General features: G+C 40.4%; 1 protein-coding gene across 1 annotated transcript; it reads right to left on the minus strand.

Moving 5' to 3' along the window:
* Positions 1-17,269: 17,269 nt before the first annotated feature.
* LOC131648983 (uncharacterized) lies at positions 17,270-18,728 on the minus strand. Its single transcript, XM_058918724.1, has 2 exons — positions 17,906-18,728; positions 17,270-17,790 (listed from the first exon to the last, which is right to left on the minus strand). The coding sequence occupies exons 1-2, from the start codon at positions 18,726-18,728 to the stop codon at positions 17,270-17,272; spliced, it is 1,344 nt and encodes a 447-aa protein (XP_058774707.1).
* Positions 18,729-20,716: the final 1,988 nt, after the last annotated feature.

Consider the following 20,716-nt stretch of genomic DNA (forward strand, 5'->3'; position numbering starts at 1 on the left):
TAGGATTGAATTAAGGGATTAGAATCTCTATTTGGGATGTTAGGTTTTGTGAAATTCCAACACTGACATGTATGATTTGATGAATTGACTGTGATTGATGATGTAGTATTGTTACATGGTGTGGTGCATTAAAATCATGTATTTGGAGTATTTTGATGTTATTGATGATCAATTTCGAAATGGTATGAGTTGGTATGTGTTTGGGATGCATAGAAGTCTTAAAAATCACTTTTTTCAGCTACTGGGTTCGTGGGAACCGGTTCCCATGTGGGAGGAACCGGGTTCCAGTGTTTTTAAACGTTAAAAATGGCATTTTTGGGTCCAGGAACCGGTTCCCATGTGGGACGAACCGGGTTCTAGTACAAAATTCCAGCAGCATGTTTTGAAAACTATTCTAACTTTAAAAGCTTCTAATTTTCAAACCGTAAGTCCGTTTTATACGCCGTTTTGGACGTTGTTTCTTAAATTAAATACTCTATGATATAAAGTAAAGAAAACAACAATAACTTGATTTTATTTTGAAAACCTTGATTTATTTCATTTATGGCGTGTTTTGTACATTGTGTGCACGATTTGGTTAATGTGACAATGTGGTGATGTTGTAATGATATAACTGTGATTTGATGTTATATGTGGTGTGAATTATATATGATGTATAGGTGATATGGATGTAAAGTCCGAGTTTTATACCCTATTTGTATTATTTATTGGGTGATGTTTTACATGTATGCGTGTGATATATTTGTATGAATGCTAAAATTAATGCATGCTTATTGGTGATGAATTGGTGATGATAATGAGACGATGTGATACATCGAATTGGTGATGTTGTAAGCATGTTATATGTTGCATTCATTCGCATACATTTTTGGTGATGGATCCCGGTGATGAAAGTGGATCAAAATGGTGGGCATAATTCCCATTGCGAGGAATTTGTGCTGGTTGGATCCCGGTGATGACAGTGGATCAAAATGGTGGGCATAATTCCCATTGTGTGGAATTTGTGCTGGTTAAACTGTATCTTGGTGATGAAAAAGATCAGTTGGATGGGTGTATCCCATGTATGGTACCACATGCATAAGAGTCTGCATGGTCTTTATATAAATTGTGACATGTCAGGATGAAATCCGGTGTTATGATTGTGTTGTGTTATTGTTGCATACTATTGACTTGTGCTTGTGATTGGTATGAATTGATTAATCTGAATATGCTAAGTAGGGTGGATAATCGCTTATGAAATTCTATATCTGATGATTTATAATGCTATTTAATTATGATGTAGTCTCACCCTTACTTTGATGATTTCAGATTGAAGTAGCGGTTTAAGCGATCGGTGAGGATGACTCGTAGAGTTTATCCGGTTATGTGGAGTCGTGTCGGTCATGCTCTGATCTTGTAACACTGGGGGTCGATAGTCTTAGAGTTACTCGATATACGTGTTACCATTATTGGTTATGGATTATGTATTGTTGATTTGTTTGGATATGTTTCTTAACGTTGTTAAAATGAGTTTCCGCTGTGCAAGTCACATGTTTGATATTTGGCTTAATTCTAATAAAGCATGACAAACGACTTGGTATTTTATTTATTTTACTAATTGTAGCATCCTTGTTGTGAATTTACTCTGATTTTATTATATTTCCGCGGGGGTTTTTAGAAGGGTATTACACCCTCGTCATCTCTGCATATAGTAATCATTGCATTCACATTGCATCTACAAAAAAACGCGTTGCATTTCCATGAATATGGAGCATTACGCCATGGAAAAATTCAAACATGCATCAATGCATAAGCCAAGTTTGTTTGTGCCCCAAAGGCACAAGGTAATATACATCCCCAGAAGAAGTCTCACTTTCTCACTCCATTGTGGATTGGTTATAGAGTCATTCTTCGTCAAGATCATTGTCTCTTTGGTTATTTCCCGTTTGCTGAGCTCAATCATTTGGACAACCCATACTTTGTGTGTGGCAATTCGAATGATTGTCACCCTTGTAGAATTACACCCCGCCTCTTGGCCTGAGGGAACCATGTAGTTCTTATGTCCCGTAAGTAACAATATTTCCTTCAAAGTCCAGTGTTTACTAGCATCATCTAATAGAGTCTGGTCGTCACCAGTCCTCTCTTTGCGTTCACTTTTTGTGAGTCCCCTTACTGCCTTTTGCATAAGGGATATCTCTTGCTTCTTGCAAGTTTACCTCGGTTATTTCCCCGTATGCTGCGTGCAGATTAGAGTGCGAATGAGGGTGGGCATTCAATCCATCTCATTTTTCAATCATTTGGGTAATCATACTTGGTGTGTGGCAACTCGAATGAATGTCACTCTTGAAGAGTACACCCCGCCTTTTGGCCTGAGGGTTCCATGTAACATTTATGCTTCGCAAGCATCAACATCTCCGTGAATGATCAGTGGTTATTGTCATCCGCATGTCGAGTCTAGTCGTTACTAGTCTTGTTTTGGTTATTTTCCCGCATGCCGCGTGCATAATAGAGTGTGAATGAGGGTGGGCATTCAACCCATCTCATTTTTCAATCATTTGAAATCCATACTATGTGTGTGGCAATTCGAATGATTGCCACCCTGGAAGGGTTACACCCCGCCTTTTGGCCTGAGGGATCCATGTAATTCTTATGCTTCGCAAGCATCAATATCTTCTTGAAAGCCCATTGTTTACTGGCACCCCCTGATTGATTCTAGTTGTCACTAGCCTTTCTTTCAGTCAAGCCCAATGGTTATTGGCATCGCCTTCAAAGCCCAATGTTTATTGGCATCACCTTCAAATTCAGTGTTATTAACATCCCCAATAGAGTCTAGTCGTCACTAGTCTTCTCTAGTCAAGTCCAATGATTATTGGCATCTCTTTCAAAAGTCCCATGGTTATGGGCATCCTTCAAATTCTGGTTGTTACCAGCAAAAGTCCTGTTGTTACAGGCATCCTTTGGTCAGTTCTAGTTGTTACTAGTCTGTTCCTTTAAAGTCCTGTTGTTACAGGCATCCTTCAAATTCTGGTTGTTACCAGCAAAAGTCCTGTTGTTACAGGCATCCGTTGGTCAGTTCTAGTTGTTACTAGTCTGTTCCTTTAAAGTCCTGTTGTTACAGGCATCCTTTGGTTAGGTCTCATTGTTATTAGTCCTTTCCTTCAAAGTCTGGTTGTTACCAGCAAAAGTCTAGTGGTTACTAGCCTTTCTTAAAGTCCTGTTGTTACAGGCATCCTTTGGTCAGTTCTAGTTGTTACTAGTCTGTTCCTTTAAAGTCTTGTTGTTACAGGCGTCCCTTGGTTAGGTCCGATTGTTATTAGTCCTATCCTTCAAAGTCTGGTTGTTACCAGTAAAAGTCCTGTTGTTACAGGCATCCTTTGGTCGAGTCTAGTGGTTACTAGCCTTTTCCTTAAAGTCCTGTGGTTACAGGCATCTTTCGGTTAGGTCTGATTGTTATTGGTCCTTTCCTTCAAAGTCCGGTTGTTATCGGCAAAGGTCCAGTAGTTGACTGGCACTTCTTATTTATATCAAGCATTTAATAGTATCCCTTGTTTGGAGTCAGTGGTAATTGGTGTCCTCTTCCAAAATCAAAATTACAATTATTGCCTCAGAGTTGTTACTCCAGAGTGCAAATTTTTGGGTTCTTTGGTATTCAATCCACTTACACCTCAAATGTCCAGAACTTGTGTCGTTCGTACATTCAGGTCCAAGAGATTGAATAGGGGCAGCTGTTGCACCCCAAAATTTGCCCACTTATTTATTCCCCAATTGGCCATCACCTGACATTCATGTGCATACCTCATCTAGGCCATTCATCCATTACATTCATCTATATCATGGTTACTATTCAGAATTGATGAGAAAAGAGCTTATGTTGAAGAAATTCTTGATCAAAAAAAGAGAAGATTTAAAGTCTGATTATATGGCATCATTCCCATTGAAGTCCTCCTAAAATCAGGGTTTCATCATCCCCAAGTTAAAGCTTTGATTAAAAGATACAATTCTCAAGTTCATCAGGCTTTTCAAATTAGGGCTTTGACCAAGGTCAACCCTGTTGACTTTTTGTCAAAACTTAATCAGGAGATGATTTTGAATGTGAAGGGTGGTTGTCCTGAAGAAATGTTCATTGAAGCTTCTTTGGTTGTAAATTGTTTGAGAATTAGATCAGAAAAGGATTAATCGGGAAAATTCATCTGGAATCAGAAAAAAGAGGAAATGTTAACTTTTTTTAGTCAACATAAAAGTCAACTGTCAAATATTGACTTTTGGCGGAGAATCGGTCAAAGAAAGTCAAAGAAATGATAAAAATCAAGAAATAACTAAAACCTGCCCAAAATGGAAAGTAGTTGAAATGTGAAGGTTCCATAAAGGGAAAGTTCTAATACTTAGAAAATTTGGAAGAGCTTTGAGAATGGTTAAGATGCTGACTTCAAGCCCAGATTTTATGTGGATTAAGAGGTCATTTGGAAACATGATTAAAACAAAAAATGTTCATCTCATAGCGTACTACAATTGTGTAGTTGGAAATTTCTTCATTTGAGTTGTGAATAAAAAGTTATGGAAATGCAAAGTTGGAAGATCCCAAGTTATCTAAGTCATGTTGCTGGGCATATTTTCTGGGCACGCGCAAGCATTTGCTCGAACACTTGGTGTGCCATATTGGAATCAGTTTCTTGAGCTCTACGAATGTGCTAAGAATGCAAACTTGGTCTTATTCTAGTATCCTCCACGCCGTCTACAAAACAAGACAAGAATCATGGCCATAAGATAAGTATTGAAGAAGATGCAAAGGCTCAAAGTTCCACCATGACCAAATCATGCGTTACTAAATGCATAGGCCAGAGCTTAGGCAACGCGTAAGGAATTTCATCAAGCACATGGTGTGCTATCTTTGGAGCCAATTTTTGAAGAATACAAGCGTTCTCTTGAATCCATTCTGACATTAAGCTATTCTCCTCCATGTCCTCTTCCAAATGGGCTATAGAATGTGTTGATTGAATATGTATTGATCAAGATGTAAAGGTTCAAAGTCCTCTCTTCACTAAGTCATACGCTGCCAAAGACAAGGGTCAGAATCCATGCCATACGCAGTCATTTCATCGAACACGTGGCACACTGAATTCAAAGCTAATTTTAGAGAGGCACAAACATTATATGGAGCCAATTCCAGTGCCAAACGATTCCTTACCATGTCTCCTCTCCAACAAGTCATGAATGGTATTAATTGGGCCAGTGTGGGTCAGGATAGGGGATCTCAAAGTCACGCCCCTGGGAGGTGTGTATTGGTACAAACATCAAGTCAGGCCTTGGGCCATGCATGCAAGCACCCATTCCATGGTGCACCTCCAAGTTCCAGGGCACATTGAACGAGTTCCAATCATCATCTTAACAAATCTTCAACACCAAATGGACTCTACTATAGATCCTCTTTGCATGGACACCAAAATTGTGATCACTGGTTTTGTGGTTGTCAAGTTATGATGTGTCAAAGTGGAGCATCTGAAAATAAAAACTGAGCTGGTATTGGGCAAGAATTCCCACGCATAAGGCTGCATCAAGCACACACACATGGCTTCACATCAATTCTCAGCCATATTAAAGCATGCACAATCCTGAACACGCAAAAGCATGTGAAATGCTTACCATAAACAACACAACTTGCAAAGAAATATTATGCTACACTTGCACACACCATAACACAATACACTCCACACTCTCCTATATAACTCAAAAAAGCCCTACACGATTTGGACGCTCCCACTTTTCTTTTTCCAGTTTCCAAAACTCACCATTCTCTCATCTTTCTCCTCTCTCGCTTTCTCTTCTCTCTCTCTCTCTCTCTCTCTCTCTCTCTATCTCTCTCTCTCTCTCTCTCTCTCTCTCTTTCTCTCAACCTCCAACCACCATAACAAACTCTAAAACCTCCATAACCGTTTCAACCTTTTATCATTATCACTTCCAAACTCAACCTTCAATTCTGAGCTCAATCTCTCCCTCTCCCCGATTGGTTTCCTCCAAAGAAAAGTTTGTTACAAACCTTAACAAACTTCACCACCATCTATTTCAAGCACAATGCATATTCATCACCTCCACCTTCTTATCATCATCATGGACTCTCCGTCGTAGCAAACACCACCGCCAATTCCGCTTCGTAGCAAGCACCATTCCTTCCATCTTCAAAGATCCTAACTGAAGGCTGAGTTTTTTTCTCAGTGGTTATAGAAGCACTCAACATAGGTGTGAAGATCTTGATCGGAAGTGTAGAGCTTTCTAAAGATCGTGGTGGTTCGACGTCATATTCAACACTTTCCTCATCATTTTCTATCACAAAGATTCGTGGATCTTCACTTTTGCTTCAAGGATTAGGAGCTCAAACTCGTGAAGTTTTTTTTCTTTGGCTTTTGCTTCAAGATCTCAAACAAGTAAGCATTCAAAACTCCTCGAGCATATTAGTAATGTGGTGTGAGATATATGATTGTTGCTTTGCATAGTTTGGATTCTTGAATGTCGATCTCGATTTACCTGACTCTAATAGTATCTGAATGTTTGAACTGCTTATTTGAATTCTACGAACGATTATGAACGCATTAATGTGTTTAGAATTCGTTTTTAGTGAAGTTTTGTTAGTTCGGGTTTTACATATGGCTTCGGTTAGAACAATTTAGGAAGAATCTCTGAAAACTAAGGGTAGATTCGGACTCAGTGGACGATTTCGAGTCGGAAGGTGATCATTTCATGTGTTTTTGGGCGTTTGGACCTCCGCCTGTGGCGGCGACGTGACGGAGAAGATGACCGGAGGGTATCTCCGGCGTCTGACTGTTTTTTTGTTGTTTTACTCAGCCCTGCTCACGTGGCGTGCCCTGATTAGTCCTTTTTCCCATGCTTTTGGTTCTTTTGTTTTATTACAGTCATTGATATATGAGCTGTGCGAAGATGATTGGCCAGCAGGTTTTTTTGTCTTATTCCACTTAAGTGAACACATGACCCATTGATACAAGTGTACAATGCATCTGCATGTCACGTTCCATAATAAAAACATAGCCTAAATAAATAACATGCTGAATGAAAATAAAGTGTGGAACAATAGAAGTGATGCAATGTTCAATCTGGGCCTCGTTTTAGATATGGGCCTTACGCCCCTTTCTTTTTCGCACCTCCCAGCAATGGGTCCAAATGCGTGTCACCCTTGATTTCAGTTCATTTAGTTTTCGCTACTTCACCCCCCTTGTTGGTAATAAAAAATATGAAAATAATTTTCTTTCTTTTATTCTTTTTTGCATATTAATTGACTTTTTGTTTAGATAAAATTGATAAAAAGTGTTTTTGGTCAATTAGATTTTTTAGGAATAATTGTTTTAATTAGATTTTAATTGTTGATTTGTTTTAAGTTTTGATTGGTTCATACATAATAAATAAATAGTTCTTTTGGTTTTGATTCATAAAAATAGTCTTAAACATGATAAAAATGTAAAAATTGCTTGTGAATATTTTCCTCTTCAGTTTAGATTTTAATTCCTTGTTTTCTTTCTTTTTATGAATATTTTCAATCCTTTGTGAAATGACTAAAATACCCCTAGTTGTTAAAAGTGGACTTTGGTCAACTTAAACAACTTTCTCCTTTTCTTTTTCTTAGTTAATCCCCTTAGATTTTAGTTTAGATTTTAAATAGGAATTAGAATAACAATTAGATTAGAAATAGGTTAGTTCCCCTTTCTCATTTCTTTTCTTTTTCAACATTAAAAAAACTTAATAAATACTGATAAGGATCATACCGTTACCTTTTTCTTTTCGTAGTAGGAAAGAAATGATTGTGGCGTAGGCCCCGATGTATGTTCTTTCCTACTCAGCGGGAGAGAAACGATTGAGGCGTAGGCCTCGGTGTATTTCTTAACCGCTATTTAGAGAAACGATTGTGGTGTAGACCTCGATGTGCATTCTCTAAATATCCAAAAAAAAACTGTATGTTTATTTAGAGAATCGATTGTGGCGTAGGCCTCGATATGCATTCTCTAAATATTCAAAAAGACTCTTTTTTTGGTATGATCTAAATCACAAATAAATTCCCTTAAAAAACACCCAACCAAAAACACATAAAACATCTAATAAAGGTTCAAATTCAAAACAAAGTAAGGAAGTGGTGCGAAGCCTTGTAGTGGGTTTTGTCACCATGGAATTACAATAAAAGACACAAACCCAAGTTCATTTTCCTTTGCCTTGTTAGGCACCTAAGAACAAGTTAAGTCCATTCCAAAGTAGGCGTATAAGTCTCCAAAGGTCGAGCATCGTGGATTGCGACCTTAACCTCTGTTCAACTAAAAAACACAAAACAAATGGAAACTATGGAGCCGAACTACGGTCGTTCTGATTCCTGAAAAGGATACGTAGGCATTGGGTCGCGGGGCCTAAGCGAACACACTTGTAAATAATTCCTTCTTTTCCCCGTGTTTCTTTTGCATTCATTCGCATTTAGATTTAGGCATAGATACACCCTTTAGATAGAAACAAACATAGGTGGATACCATCGAGCACGATGGGCGTGAGGGGTGCTAGCACCTTCCCCTTGCGTAACCGACTCCCGTGCCCTATTCTCTGGTCGAAAGACCGTGTTCTTATTTCGAGTTAGGTTTCTGATATTCCTTTCCCGCGATGGGATGAATATATTAGTGGCGACTCTGATTCCATTTTTCGTGGTAGCGAAAACCGGATCTAATTTGCTTTTGATAGATGTTTGGAAAGTTGTGCGTTAGGCTGGAGGATGGGTCATGCGTTAGACCGGATCCAATTTGCATTTGATAAATTTCTGGAAAGTCGTGCGTTAGGCTGGAGGATGGGTCGTGTGTTAGACCGGATCCAATTTGCATCGGTAGATGTCTGGAAAGCCGTGCGTTAGGCTGAAGGGCGGGTCATGCGTTAGACCGGATCCAATGTGTTGATATTTTTCAGGATACACCGTGCGTCAGGTTGTATGTCAAGATGAGTCGTGCGTCAGGCTAAATCCTTTGTATTGGAGAAATAACAGAATGAGTCGTACGTTAGGCCGAGCTTTGACGAGTCGTATGTTAGACTGGGTCTACTATCTCGAGTAGTATTAGTGTGAGCCATACGTTGGGCTACAAAGATGGGTCATGTGTTAGACTGTATTCAATAATTTGTCGGAATGAGCCGTTCGTTAGGCTTTGCTTTGAATAAGATTCAGGTCTTTGTAATGTACCTGTAAGATAATGTCAGCTTTTTGCAATGTCATGGTGGATGTATTATGTGACGAGCTTCTCAAAATAAATGAGAAACTTGCATGTTATGTATGAATTTACTATGAGGTAATGTATGCAATGTACGAATATGTATGTGATGTATATGATGTATGACTATGATTCATGCTATCAGAAGTATCTCGATTGAGAAAATAAATCTATATGTCTTTGTGATTTTAATGTCTGGTCTTGTTTTGAAGATATAAGCTGGGGATTTATGATTTCTGCTTGGGGATGGAAGCGATTCGGATGGTTGCTCTTGATGTACCCGGACTGGGGATAAGAGATATGAATGACCTTGTTTGGAAAAGAGAGGAGTGTCGGAGAATCGACACTGTCAAATATGTAAACTCCGTTGGGGAATTGAATCTTTGTCGGGAAGAGGACTTTTGATGATTACTCTGTGGGGATCCTTCCAGACTATTGACTCCGAGGGAGGACTTCTGGATTACTTAGACATTGTCTTATTGCCTTTCCTGTTTTTTTTACGAACATACAGATATTTTGCGAAAGAAAAGATAAATGTTAATCATGTTCATATGCATATGTTCATTCAAGATTATCATTGGACGTTTGCGCATTCGAAAATAAGAAAAACTCAGGATTGTAGAAAAGAAAAGACTTGTATTAAGAAAGATCCATGAATAGGCAAAACAATAGGAGACCATTTGTGTGTTTTCTGAAAAGATACAAAATAAAACAAAAGAAAAACAACTATGTGGAAACAATCCTATTGAGTTTCAACTCTGCTATTACCATTATGTCTTCGAGCATCTCATCCCTTGCTTGTTGGAGAACGACGATTGAATCGGTCGGTGCCTTTTGAACTTGATACTGAATGATGGATGATCTGAACGAGACATAGTCGTACGCTTCGATCCTTAAATTTTGCCTAGGCCGCCCTTTCAGGTTTTCAGCCTACCAAGATACCCTTTTTTGCCCAAGTCGCCCTTTCGGGTTTTCAACTTGCCGGGTGTACATTTATATATATATATCCCTAACTTTTGCCCGAACCCTTTTGGTTCGCCGGGATGCCCTTCCTTTTGCCTAGGTACGTCGACCTAGCGGGTCTTATTTATGCGTAGTATTTTGTGACTATGTCTGCATTCACAGGGTGTGGAAATTCTTCGCCGTCCATAGTAGTGAGTATCATTGCTCCTCTAGAGAAGATCTTCTTGATTACAAATGGTCCCTCATAGGTGGGATTCCACTTGCCCCTAGGATCACCTTGTGGTAGAATGATTTGCTTTATTACCAAGTCACCAGTCTGGTACGCTTGTTGCTTGACTCTTTTGTTGAACGCCTTGATCATACGCTTCTGATATAACTGCCCATGGCAAACAGCCGCAAGTCTCTTCTCATCAATCAGGTTTATCTAGTCTAGTCGAGTTTGGATCCATTCATCTTCCTCTAACTCTGCATCCTTCATGATTCTTAGTGATGGAATCTGAACTTCAATCGGTAATACTGCTTCCATGCCATAGACTAGTGAAAATGGGGTTGCCCCAGTTGAGGTGCGTGCTGAAGTGCGGTAACCATGAAGAGCAAATGGTAACATCTCATGCCAATCTTTGTAAGTAACAGTCATCTTCTGTACAATCTTCTTTATGTTCTTGTTGGCGACCTCCACTGCACCATTCGTCTTTGGTCTATAGGGAGAAGAGTTGTGGTGTTTGATCTTGAACTGCGTGCAAAGTTCAGTAATCATCTTGTTGTTCAAATTGGTACCATTGTCTGCGATAATCCTTTTATGGATGCCATACCGACAAATAAGGTTATGCTTAATGAATCGGGCCACCACATTCTTGGTAACGGAAGCGAATGAAGCAGCTTCTACCCATATAGTGAAGTAATCAATGGCCACAAGGATGAAATGGTGTCCATTGGAAGCGGTAGGTTTGATTTCCCCGATCATATCAATGCCCCACATTGCAAAAGGCCAAGGAGCAGTCAGAACATTTAAAGGAACCGGAGGTACGTGTACTTTGTCAGCATATATCTGGCACTTGTGACAAGTTTTGGAATGCTGATGGCAGTCAGTTTCCATAGTGGACCAGTAGTAACCCGCTCTCAGAATCTTTTTAGCCATAGTGTGTCCACTAGAATGGGTTCCAAAGGTACCGTCGTGCATATCTTCCATAATCTCCTCTGCTTCCTTCTTGTTCACACAACGAAGCAGAGTTGAATCGTGATTGCGCTTGTATAAGGTTCAGTTGCTCATAAAGAACTTGGAAGCAAATCTTCTTAAGAACTTCTTGTCATTGATAGATGCCCCTTCAGGGTACTCCTGAGCCTTGAGATATCTTTTTACTTCATAAAACCAAGGTTTTTCTTCGACCTCGTCAGTAGCTATCTCATAAAAGTATGCTGGTTCATCATGCCTTTCAATGATAACTATAGGAGCCTCATTGTCCCATCTGACCTTGAACATGGATGACATAGTAGCTAATGCGTCTGCCAATTGATTCTCTTCTCGGGGGATCTGTTCAAACGTAATCTCTTCGAAGTGAGGAATCAAAGATAACACCAAATCTTTGTAAGGCATGAGGTTAGGATGCGTCGTGTCCCATACTCCTTTGATCTGGCTAATCACCAGGGTTGAATCCCCATATACTTCTAAGAACTTGATTCTTAAGTCTATAGCAGCTCTGAGTCCTAATATACACGCTTCATACTCAGTCGTATTGTTTGTACAATCAAAACATAGTCTTGCTGTGAACGGGGTGTGTCCACCTGCGGGAGAGATAATCACATCGCCAATGCCATTACCGAGTGCATTTGAAGCTCCGTCAAAAACCATGGTCCATCGGGATCCTGGTTCAGGTCCTTCATTCGGACCAGGTTGTTCGTAATCAGTAACAAGCATAACATCTTCATCTGGGAATTCAAAACTCATGGATTGATAATCGTCTACAGCTTGTTGGGCCAAGTGATCTGCCAATACACTTCCTTTGATTGCTTTCTGTGTTGTATACTGAATGTCGTATTCTGTTAGTATCATTTGCCATCTTGCTATTCGTCCAGAGAGAGCGGGTTTCTCAAATACATACTTGATAGGATCCATTCTAGAGATCAACAAAGTGGTTTGGTTTAACATATACTGTCTCAGTCGGCGAGCAGCCCATGCCAAAGCACAGCAAGTTTTCTCGAGCAGTGAGAATCTTGTTTCACAGTCGGTAAACTTTTTGCTAAGGTAGTATATTGCATGCTCTTTTCGACCAGACTCGTCATGTTGCCCCAGTACACACCCCATCGAGTTCTCCAACACTGTTAAGTACATAATTAGAGGTCTTCCTTCAACTGGTGGTATCATGATAGGAGGTTCCTGAAGGTACTTCTTGATCTTGTCAAAGGCTTCTTGACATTGGTCGTTCCATTTCACTGCTTGATCTTTCTTTAGTAGCTTGAAGATCGGCTCACAAGTAACGGTCAGATGGGAAATAAACCTGGCAATGTAGTTCAAACGTCCTAAGAATCCTCTATCTTCTTTCTTATTCTGTGGAACCGACATTTCTTGTATGGCTTTTACTTTCGCAGGGTCGACTTCAATACCTTTACTGCTAACCACGAACCCTAGTAGCTTACCAGACCTCACGCCAAAAGTACACTTGTTCGGATTCAGTCTTGTATTTCTTCAACCTATCAAACAACTTCTGCAGGTGGACCAGATGTTCTTCTTCAGTGTTGGACTTTGCAATCATATCATCAACATAGACCTCTATCTCTAGGAATCATATAATGGAACAGAGCTACCATTGCACGCTGATATGTTGCCCCTGCGTTCTTCAACCCAAATGGCATGACTTTGTAACAGAAGGTGCCCCAAGGAGTAGTAAAGGTTGTCTTTTCCATATCTTCGGGTGCCATCTTGATCTGATTATAACCAGAGAAACCATCCATGAAGGAGAACACTTTGCATTGCGCAGTACTGTCAACTAGAATATCAATATATGGTAGGGGAAAATCATCTTTAGGACTTGTTCGATTCAAATCTCTATAGTCTACACACATTCTGACTTTTCCGTCATTCTTAGGTACCGGGACTATATTAGCAATCCATGGTGGATAGCTCACTACCTTTAGGAAACCGGCATTGAATTGTTTCTCAACCTCTTCTTTGATTTTCTGAGCCACGTCAGGTTTGCTTCTCCGTAACTTCTGCTTAACCGGAGGACTATTTTCTTTGATAGGTAGACGGTGAACCACGATGTCAGTATCGAGCCCAGGCATGTCTTCGTAAGACCAAGCGAATATCTCAACATTGTCTCGTAGCATCTGGATCAATCTCTGTTTGACGCCATCCTCTAGTTCGGCCCCTATCTTGATTTCTTTCTTTTCTTCGTCAGTACCTATATTCACAACCTCAATTGGCTCTTCGTGCGGCTGTATAGTCTTTTCTTCTTGCTCTAGCAATCTGGCAAGTTCTCTAGGCACAATTTGAATACGAAACATCCAATGTTTTTATTGAATGAAAATATGCTTATGAAATGACAAGCCCTAACAAATGGACCGTTGTGCCCCGGGCAAGACACACGACTTTAAAGTTTATTGTTTATTGAAGTACAAAAATTAAAACTGGGAAACATAAAACAAAACAAAACTAGAAACGACAATTACTCCTGACTATAGGAGATAGAGACAATGTCTTCAGTCTTCCAGTTGTCCAGTCCTTCGTCAGGTGTAGGAAAGATCCAGTTGTCCAGGTTGCAATCATCTTCACCTTCTCCTATGGCATTGACCCCCTTGCTGATGAAACGATACTTCAGACCTTCTGGGCGAGAGTGTTGTTCTCTCTTCTGATCTTTAGCAGTGCAGCCTAAACCCCATTTGTTGGATTTGTAGGGAATATCAGGGAGTTGCCCCCAGATAGTACAACCACCTTCTTCAACCACGGCCCTAGAATCTTTCAGAGAAGCCATTGTAGGAGGAATTCTGGTGACTTTAGGGGCAGTATAGGCAGGTTTAGCCTCAGGAGCCACCTAAGGGACCAATTCAAACGCCTGTCGGGGAGATTCGAAGGCTTATCCACTAAACTCAACATACTTGGTCTCATCTATAAAGCTTACCACATATTCTTCTTCACCATAGACAGTAACAATCTTGCCTTTCGCTGGGTATTTCAGTTTTTGATGCAGAGTCGAAGTCACAACATTTGCCCCATGTATCCAAGGGCGTCCAAGTAGACAGGAATAAGCGGGATGAATGTCCATCACATAGAACACAGTGTTGAAAGTCTGAGAACCTACTCTGATTGGGAGCTCTACTTCACCATATACTGTACTCATTGAACCATCGAAGGCTTTCACTATCACATCACTGGATTTCAGCACGATTCCCTTTGGGTTGAGTTTGTCTAATACCATCTTAGGGGCAGTATAGGCAGAGATGAACCATTGTCAACTAATACGTGGGCCAGGGTGGTGCCCCCACATTCAATGGAAATGTGCAGCGCCTTGTTATGATTCTTTCCACTAGGACTCAAATCAGCATCGGAAAACCCCAGGTAATTGTCTGTCGTCAGATTTGCAATACAATTCTCTAGTTGAGTGATAGAAATATCTTGTGGAACATGGGCAGCCTCTAGAAACTTCATCATAGCTTTGGCGTGAGTCTTAGAGCAACTCAGGAGTGACAACATGGAGATCTTGGAAGGGGTATGCCCCATCTGTTCAACAATGTCATAATCACTCTTGCGGATGATCTTCAAGAACTCATTGGATTCTTCAGGAGATGGATTTTCAGTAACCGTCTCAACTAGGGTCTGGACGGGTTCATGCAACAGCCCTTTACCTCGGGTATCAACATTTTGATTGGGAACAGGGGTACCAGCAGGTGCAGCAGTGTTTGGAGAGATTTTTGGAGAAAACACTCTTCCACTTCTTGTTACTTTACTAGTTCCAGCAATTTTAACCACATCAGGATTAGCGTCTTCAACAACCTTGTCGACTACAAGCTCTTGTTTCACTCCCTGAATATAGACCTCGGCACCATAGTTCCAAGGGATAGCCTTGTCAGAAGAATATGGAATTGGACCAGGCTTAGTAATAATCACAGGAGCTACATGGGGTTCAGCAGAAACCTTGAATGAAGCCTTAGTTGGGATCTTCAATGGAGCTTTGGAAATTACCGACACGTCTTAAATCTTCAAGCCACGGGAGAAACCTTCGCACAAATTCTCTATAGAAGGAATCTTTTCAAACCTGATAGTACCACGATCCATCCAGCCTTGAATTCCTCTTTTCAGGTTCTCACAACCATTGGGTTAGGATGCACAATAATAACAACCTGGGTCGCATCCCGGAAATAAACCAGCTTGCAACAACTTTCTCTTGATATCTGGGAGAGGAGTTGACATATCTCTCACATCATAGACATGGACTGCATCCATGATAGCATTAACGGTTTTTTCATGTTTTGGCATAGGGGCAGTGATGACATTAGGAGTCTCTAGAGCGTCGAACTCGATTTCACCAGCTTCTATCATGTCTTGGACTTTGTTTCTCAGGGCCCAACAATTGTCTGCATGGTGCCCAGGAGCATTGGAGTGATAAGCATATGTGGCTTTAGGATCATAAGTTGGATTCGCAGTGTTGACAATCTTCGGAGGATCCTTCGTGGTGATCAAACTAGCCTTCAATAGATGTTGCACGACTTGAGACAAAGGCATGTTGATCGGGTAAACTGTCTTCTAGGTTTGTCTGTTCTGCGCTGATACCCTTGTCTGGGAGCCTGTTGAGGTGTTGGTGTAGAGATTAGAACGACTCTAACAGACTGATTCTGATCATTCTTATTACGGCCCCTCTGACTATGAACAGCATTAGACTCATTTCTTCCATGGTATGGCTTCTTTGTAGTACCAGAAGTGGCGCCTACCTGAATCTTCCCACTTCGAATACCGCTCTCAATATGTTCTCTAGTCAATATGAGATCAGTGAAACCAGATGAGGAACTACCCAATAAGTGACTATAGAATGGGCCAGTCAGCGTACCCATGAACATGTCAACCAACTCCCTATCAGTCAAAGCAGGTTGAACTCTTCCAGCTAGATCTCTCCATTTTTTAGCATACTCTTTGAAACTCTCTTTCGGACCCATATCCATGCTTTACAATTGAGTACGAGTAGGTGCGAGATCAGCATTGTATTGGTATTGTTTATAGAAAGCAACAACCAAGTCTTCCCATGTATGGATGTTGGCGCCATCCAGTTGATAGTACCATTCGAGTTGGGTTCTAGATAAGCTTTCTTGGAAAAAGTGGATCCACATCATTTTGTCAGCAGTGTGAGGCTGAATCTTTCTCACATAGGATTTCAGATGCATCTTGGGACAAGAGACTCCGTCATACTTAGCGAAGGTCGGGGTCTTGAACTTTGGAGGGATAACGACTCCAGAGATGAGCCCTAATTCCTCAAAATCCAGCCCAGGTACCTTCTGGATCTCCATAGCCTTCATACGTTCTTCCAATTGCTTGTACCTCTCTTCAGGATATTCCTCCTCATAATAGTAGTCTCCTTCTTCATCATCTTGCTTAGCAGAAGCGGCGTTACTCTTTGCATCAGTCTTGATGCTAGCATCATCATCTTCTTCTTCATCGTCTTTGGGAATTTCTACTTCTTTGACCTTTTTGAGAGGACCCTTGAATCTTCTTCCCATGTTGAGGATGCTTACTAGTTTCCTGGTCTTCTTTTCCTTCTTAGTCAGAAGGGATTTCAGCTCATCTTGCCCTTTGGACAAGTTCAGGATCAAAGCTTGGAACTCAGCATTTTGAGCCTGGAGATTCTTGACAGATTGTTCGAGATCCATTTCCTTACTGAAATAAACAGCGGAAAGATGAGAGACCTGTTTGTAAAAAACCTGTGATGTAATGCTATGAATGGTATGTGTATGCATATGCAATGTTTCCAAGGAATTAAAGGATTTTTAACACATATTGAAAATAAAAGCAAAAATATTAATTCTCTTATAAAAATATAATGTTATGAAGTTAATAGTTACATCTGAAAGTACTGAAAATATAAAATATAACATAAAAATAATAGAAGTCAGTCTTCGAGTCGGCGCTTTCTCTTTAAACTTCTGATCTCTTCTTTGTGCATTTTAATCATCTCGTTTCTTTCTTGGACGAGTCTATCAATCTCTAGTTCCCATGATTGTATCTGATCTAGAGAGACGAAATCCTCAATCTTCCATTTTCGGGAGAAATAGTCAAGCATACCATCTTGATCTTTAGCATCAGCCACTAACATTGCTTTTTCAGCCTCAACCTTACGTAAGCGCTTTTCAAGATTAGCCTTTTCTCTTCTTAAAGAAGCAATAGTAGCAGCAAGGTCTTCATTTGGAGCGGGAACATAAGGCTCCAAAACCAAAGGAATGACCGGATGGGTAACCCTTGATACAACAGGGATATCAGATGGATATGGCATACCATACTCAACAACTCGATCATAAATCCACCTAAAATAAAGATCTGAAGGGATGTAGTTCCTTAGTCCCAATGCTCGCGTATCTACCTTCTTTACCATGGACCAAGCTCTAATAAACAACTTCTTCTTCCCAGTTGTATCTGAATCATAATCAAAGTTTTCTGCGCTAAGGTATATGTAGCGTGGTTTGTCTTTCAAAGCGAAACCAAACTGGTCGAGCTAATATGGGATTATAAGTTATTCCTCCTCGGGTACAAAGAAGAGGTACATTTGGGAAATCTCCACAACTATCAAACAAATGGGTTCCTTCAAACTCTTTTTGGTTCCAAACGATATAATCGTACGAAATCCTCATGATTCTTTGAACCCAAGTCCCACCTTCTTCGTTCTTTATTATGGAACGGGGTAAGTGAGAAATAAACCACTTATGTAGAAGAGGTGCACATCCGAGAACGCAACCTTTTCCTTTAGATGATCGATGATGGATGGAATGCAACAAGTCACCCAATAAGGTAGGAACGGGATTATTGCTGATGAAGATCTTAATGGCAATCACATCCACAATTTTGTCGTAACGAGGGAATAAGACTTGCCCATAGATCAGGAAAGCGAGGACTTTTTCAAGAGCATCCATACTCACAGCATTAATCAAGATTTCAGCTTGACCATACAAGAAGTCAATAGGGAAGCCAGTGTATTCTACTTTATTCACCCAAGCCTTTCTAATTTCTGATCGAGGCAAATGCAATGCAGCAGCAACATCTTCCAACTTAGGAATCTCTTCTTCACCAGTGTAGGGCATCTGATCAAGTACCGGTAATCCTAGTATGGAGGAAAATTCCTCTAATGTGGGAACCAAATGAAAGTCCCTATATGTAAAGCAATGAAGGAGAGGATCATAAAACCGGATCATCGTGTTGAGGAGCGTTTCATCCACTTTGGTTCGTACCAGGCTAATTAATCTATTTAGAGACTCGGAAAGCACAAAAGCACCAGAAACATTATCACAAAGAATCTTCAGAGATGTAGGCACTCCCTTGAAGCTGAGGCAGAAAAGCTTACGAACTTTGATTTCCATGACCTACAAAACAAATTATGGTTAACAATCTTTTAACTCCTTGGAATGAGTTAGCCATGATATGTATGAATGATGCATGGATGCATGAGTCACAAACACAGATAAGTCCACGCAAATCACATAATTTCCTTAGGTTTGGCTTTCATGGAGTTTGACCAGGTGGGATACCCTTCCCAAAGGTACATCTATGGATAAAGAGATTTCAGCAACGGGTTCTACCAGTGACCCAGAATTGTCAGCCCCTTCTAAAGCACCCTCAAACATGGTACATGCATACCACACAATGATACTTTAGGAAGAAACCTATCTGAGCTGTAGTATCGGGTCGCGACCATAACTTGGCATGCACCAAGAATAGCCCTCCCACTATGTTCCTAAAACTTAAGATGGGTTAAAGGGGACTAAAGGTCCTTGAGCTCCGACGCACCCAAAGATACATGCGTAAACCTCTCTCATGCAAAAGAGGTACACAATAACTAGTGGAGGCCTAACTCAAGTGCGAACTTCATATTGACCAATCCCAAGCATGCACAAGGGAGGTCTCCATGACTATGCCGCTCCTATCTTAAGTGTACTTGAATCCGGGTGTAGGATTCGTCCTTCATTTTTCCCAAAACAGCCCTGAAAAGTAAAGTAAGCAAAGCAAACAATAGAAAACATTTAAGTGATCCTAAACTTTTAAGGTAACCCCTCTTTTATTCGAAATATTCCCAGCAGAGTCGCCAGTTCTGTAATACGGTGGGAGAACTGACTTTTTGAAATGTTGCGGATAGCAAGAGTCGCCACCGACTTTTATTTTATCCAATTTATAGAAAGGCTAAAAGAACAGAAAAAACCTTTTAAAAGAAATCTTGAGTTCGGGGGGTAATTTATACAAAGGGAAGGTGTAAGGCACCCTTTTCATCCATGGTTTTCCATGGGCTCTTAATTGCTTTGCTCTTTTGTAACCAAAAGTTTAGAAATGTATAGAAGAAGAAATAATGACTTTAGCTCGTAAATGAGCGTAGCCTTTTTGAAGGTTTTTGAGAAAGTGTAAGAAAAAGATTTTAAACCAGAGCAAGCAATTAGGAGCTAATTACCTTAACATTATAAAAATTCTTTTAGCCTTTCAGGGCTATCCATACCATAAGAAGGGCAGGAAGTCCTTTTATTTGGAGGTTAAAGGGTCATCGAGAGTTCGTTCGCCATAAGACTGTCCCTTGCCATAGATAGGGCAGGTAGTCTAAGGGAAGGAAAAGAATAGTCATCATTAGGCAACCAAGAGGACACCTCAGCAATAATCGAAAGGGACTATCACATCATCGTAGGCAACTTCGAGGGACGAGATCATATAACCGAACCGAAGGCAGCATCATTGGGACTTATGATCTTTTTGTGATCTGAATGAACTGAGGGCAACATTTGCTGAGGCGTCCCCGTATCCGAGGGACTTGACTATTCTGCACTGAAAAGGCAACAAGGCAACATGCAACAGGCAACAGAGGGGGTTACAATAAAAGGTGTGTGGGTGCACAATCACGTGATTCAATTCAGATAATATTATCTTATAAATTAGTTATTCTAAATTCAGTTCGAGGTTGCACTCCCTAAAATTACTAACCACGCAGTCATAATAACAATTTAAGTGCCTTCAAGGCCAAACAATACAACCAGGAGCAGTTACAAAATAAGCCATGGGGAGGGGGAAAAAGCAATAAAATAAACCCCAACAGAGCAATAGGTTTAACACAAGTAATAATTAAGGAAAGAATTAAAAGGAACGAGTTTTAGGGTTACCGAAGGTTCGAGCTTTGACCGGTTGGTTAACCCTGAAAATTGGCAAAGGAAGAATAAACAAAAGGGTGAGTGTGGGAGGAATTCATTAACAGATGAAGTAAACCCTAATTTAACCTATAAGGCAAAAATTAAAAATAAAATGATGTTTAAATAAAAAGAATTAGAACTTAGCTTTTCGATTGGCATGGCGCGTGACCGGAAGAACCCTGAGG

The sequence above is a fragment of the Vicia villosa genome, linkage group LG2 (genome assembly GCF_029867415.1).
Source record: "Vicia villosa cultivar HV-30 ecotype Madison, WI linkage group LG2, Vvil1.0, whole genome shotgun sequence".
In the NCBI taxonomy this organism is placed as follows: Eukaryota; Viridiplantae; Streptophyta; class Magnoliopsida; order Fabales; family Fabaceae; genus Vicia; species Vicia villosa.

Excerpts from the sequence above, each read along its gene's own strand:
- LOC131648983 (XM_058918724.1), bottom strand. The coding sequence starts at position 18,728 with ATGGAAATCAAAGTTCGTAAGCTTTTCTGCCTCAGCTTCAAGGGAGTG. Across the intron at positions 17,791-17,905 it reads CCCAAATGTACCTCTTCTTT|ATACAACTGGGAAGAAGAAG; the intron begins GTACCCGAGGAG and ends ATTATGATTCAG.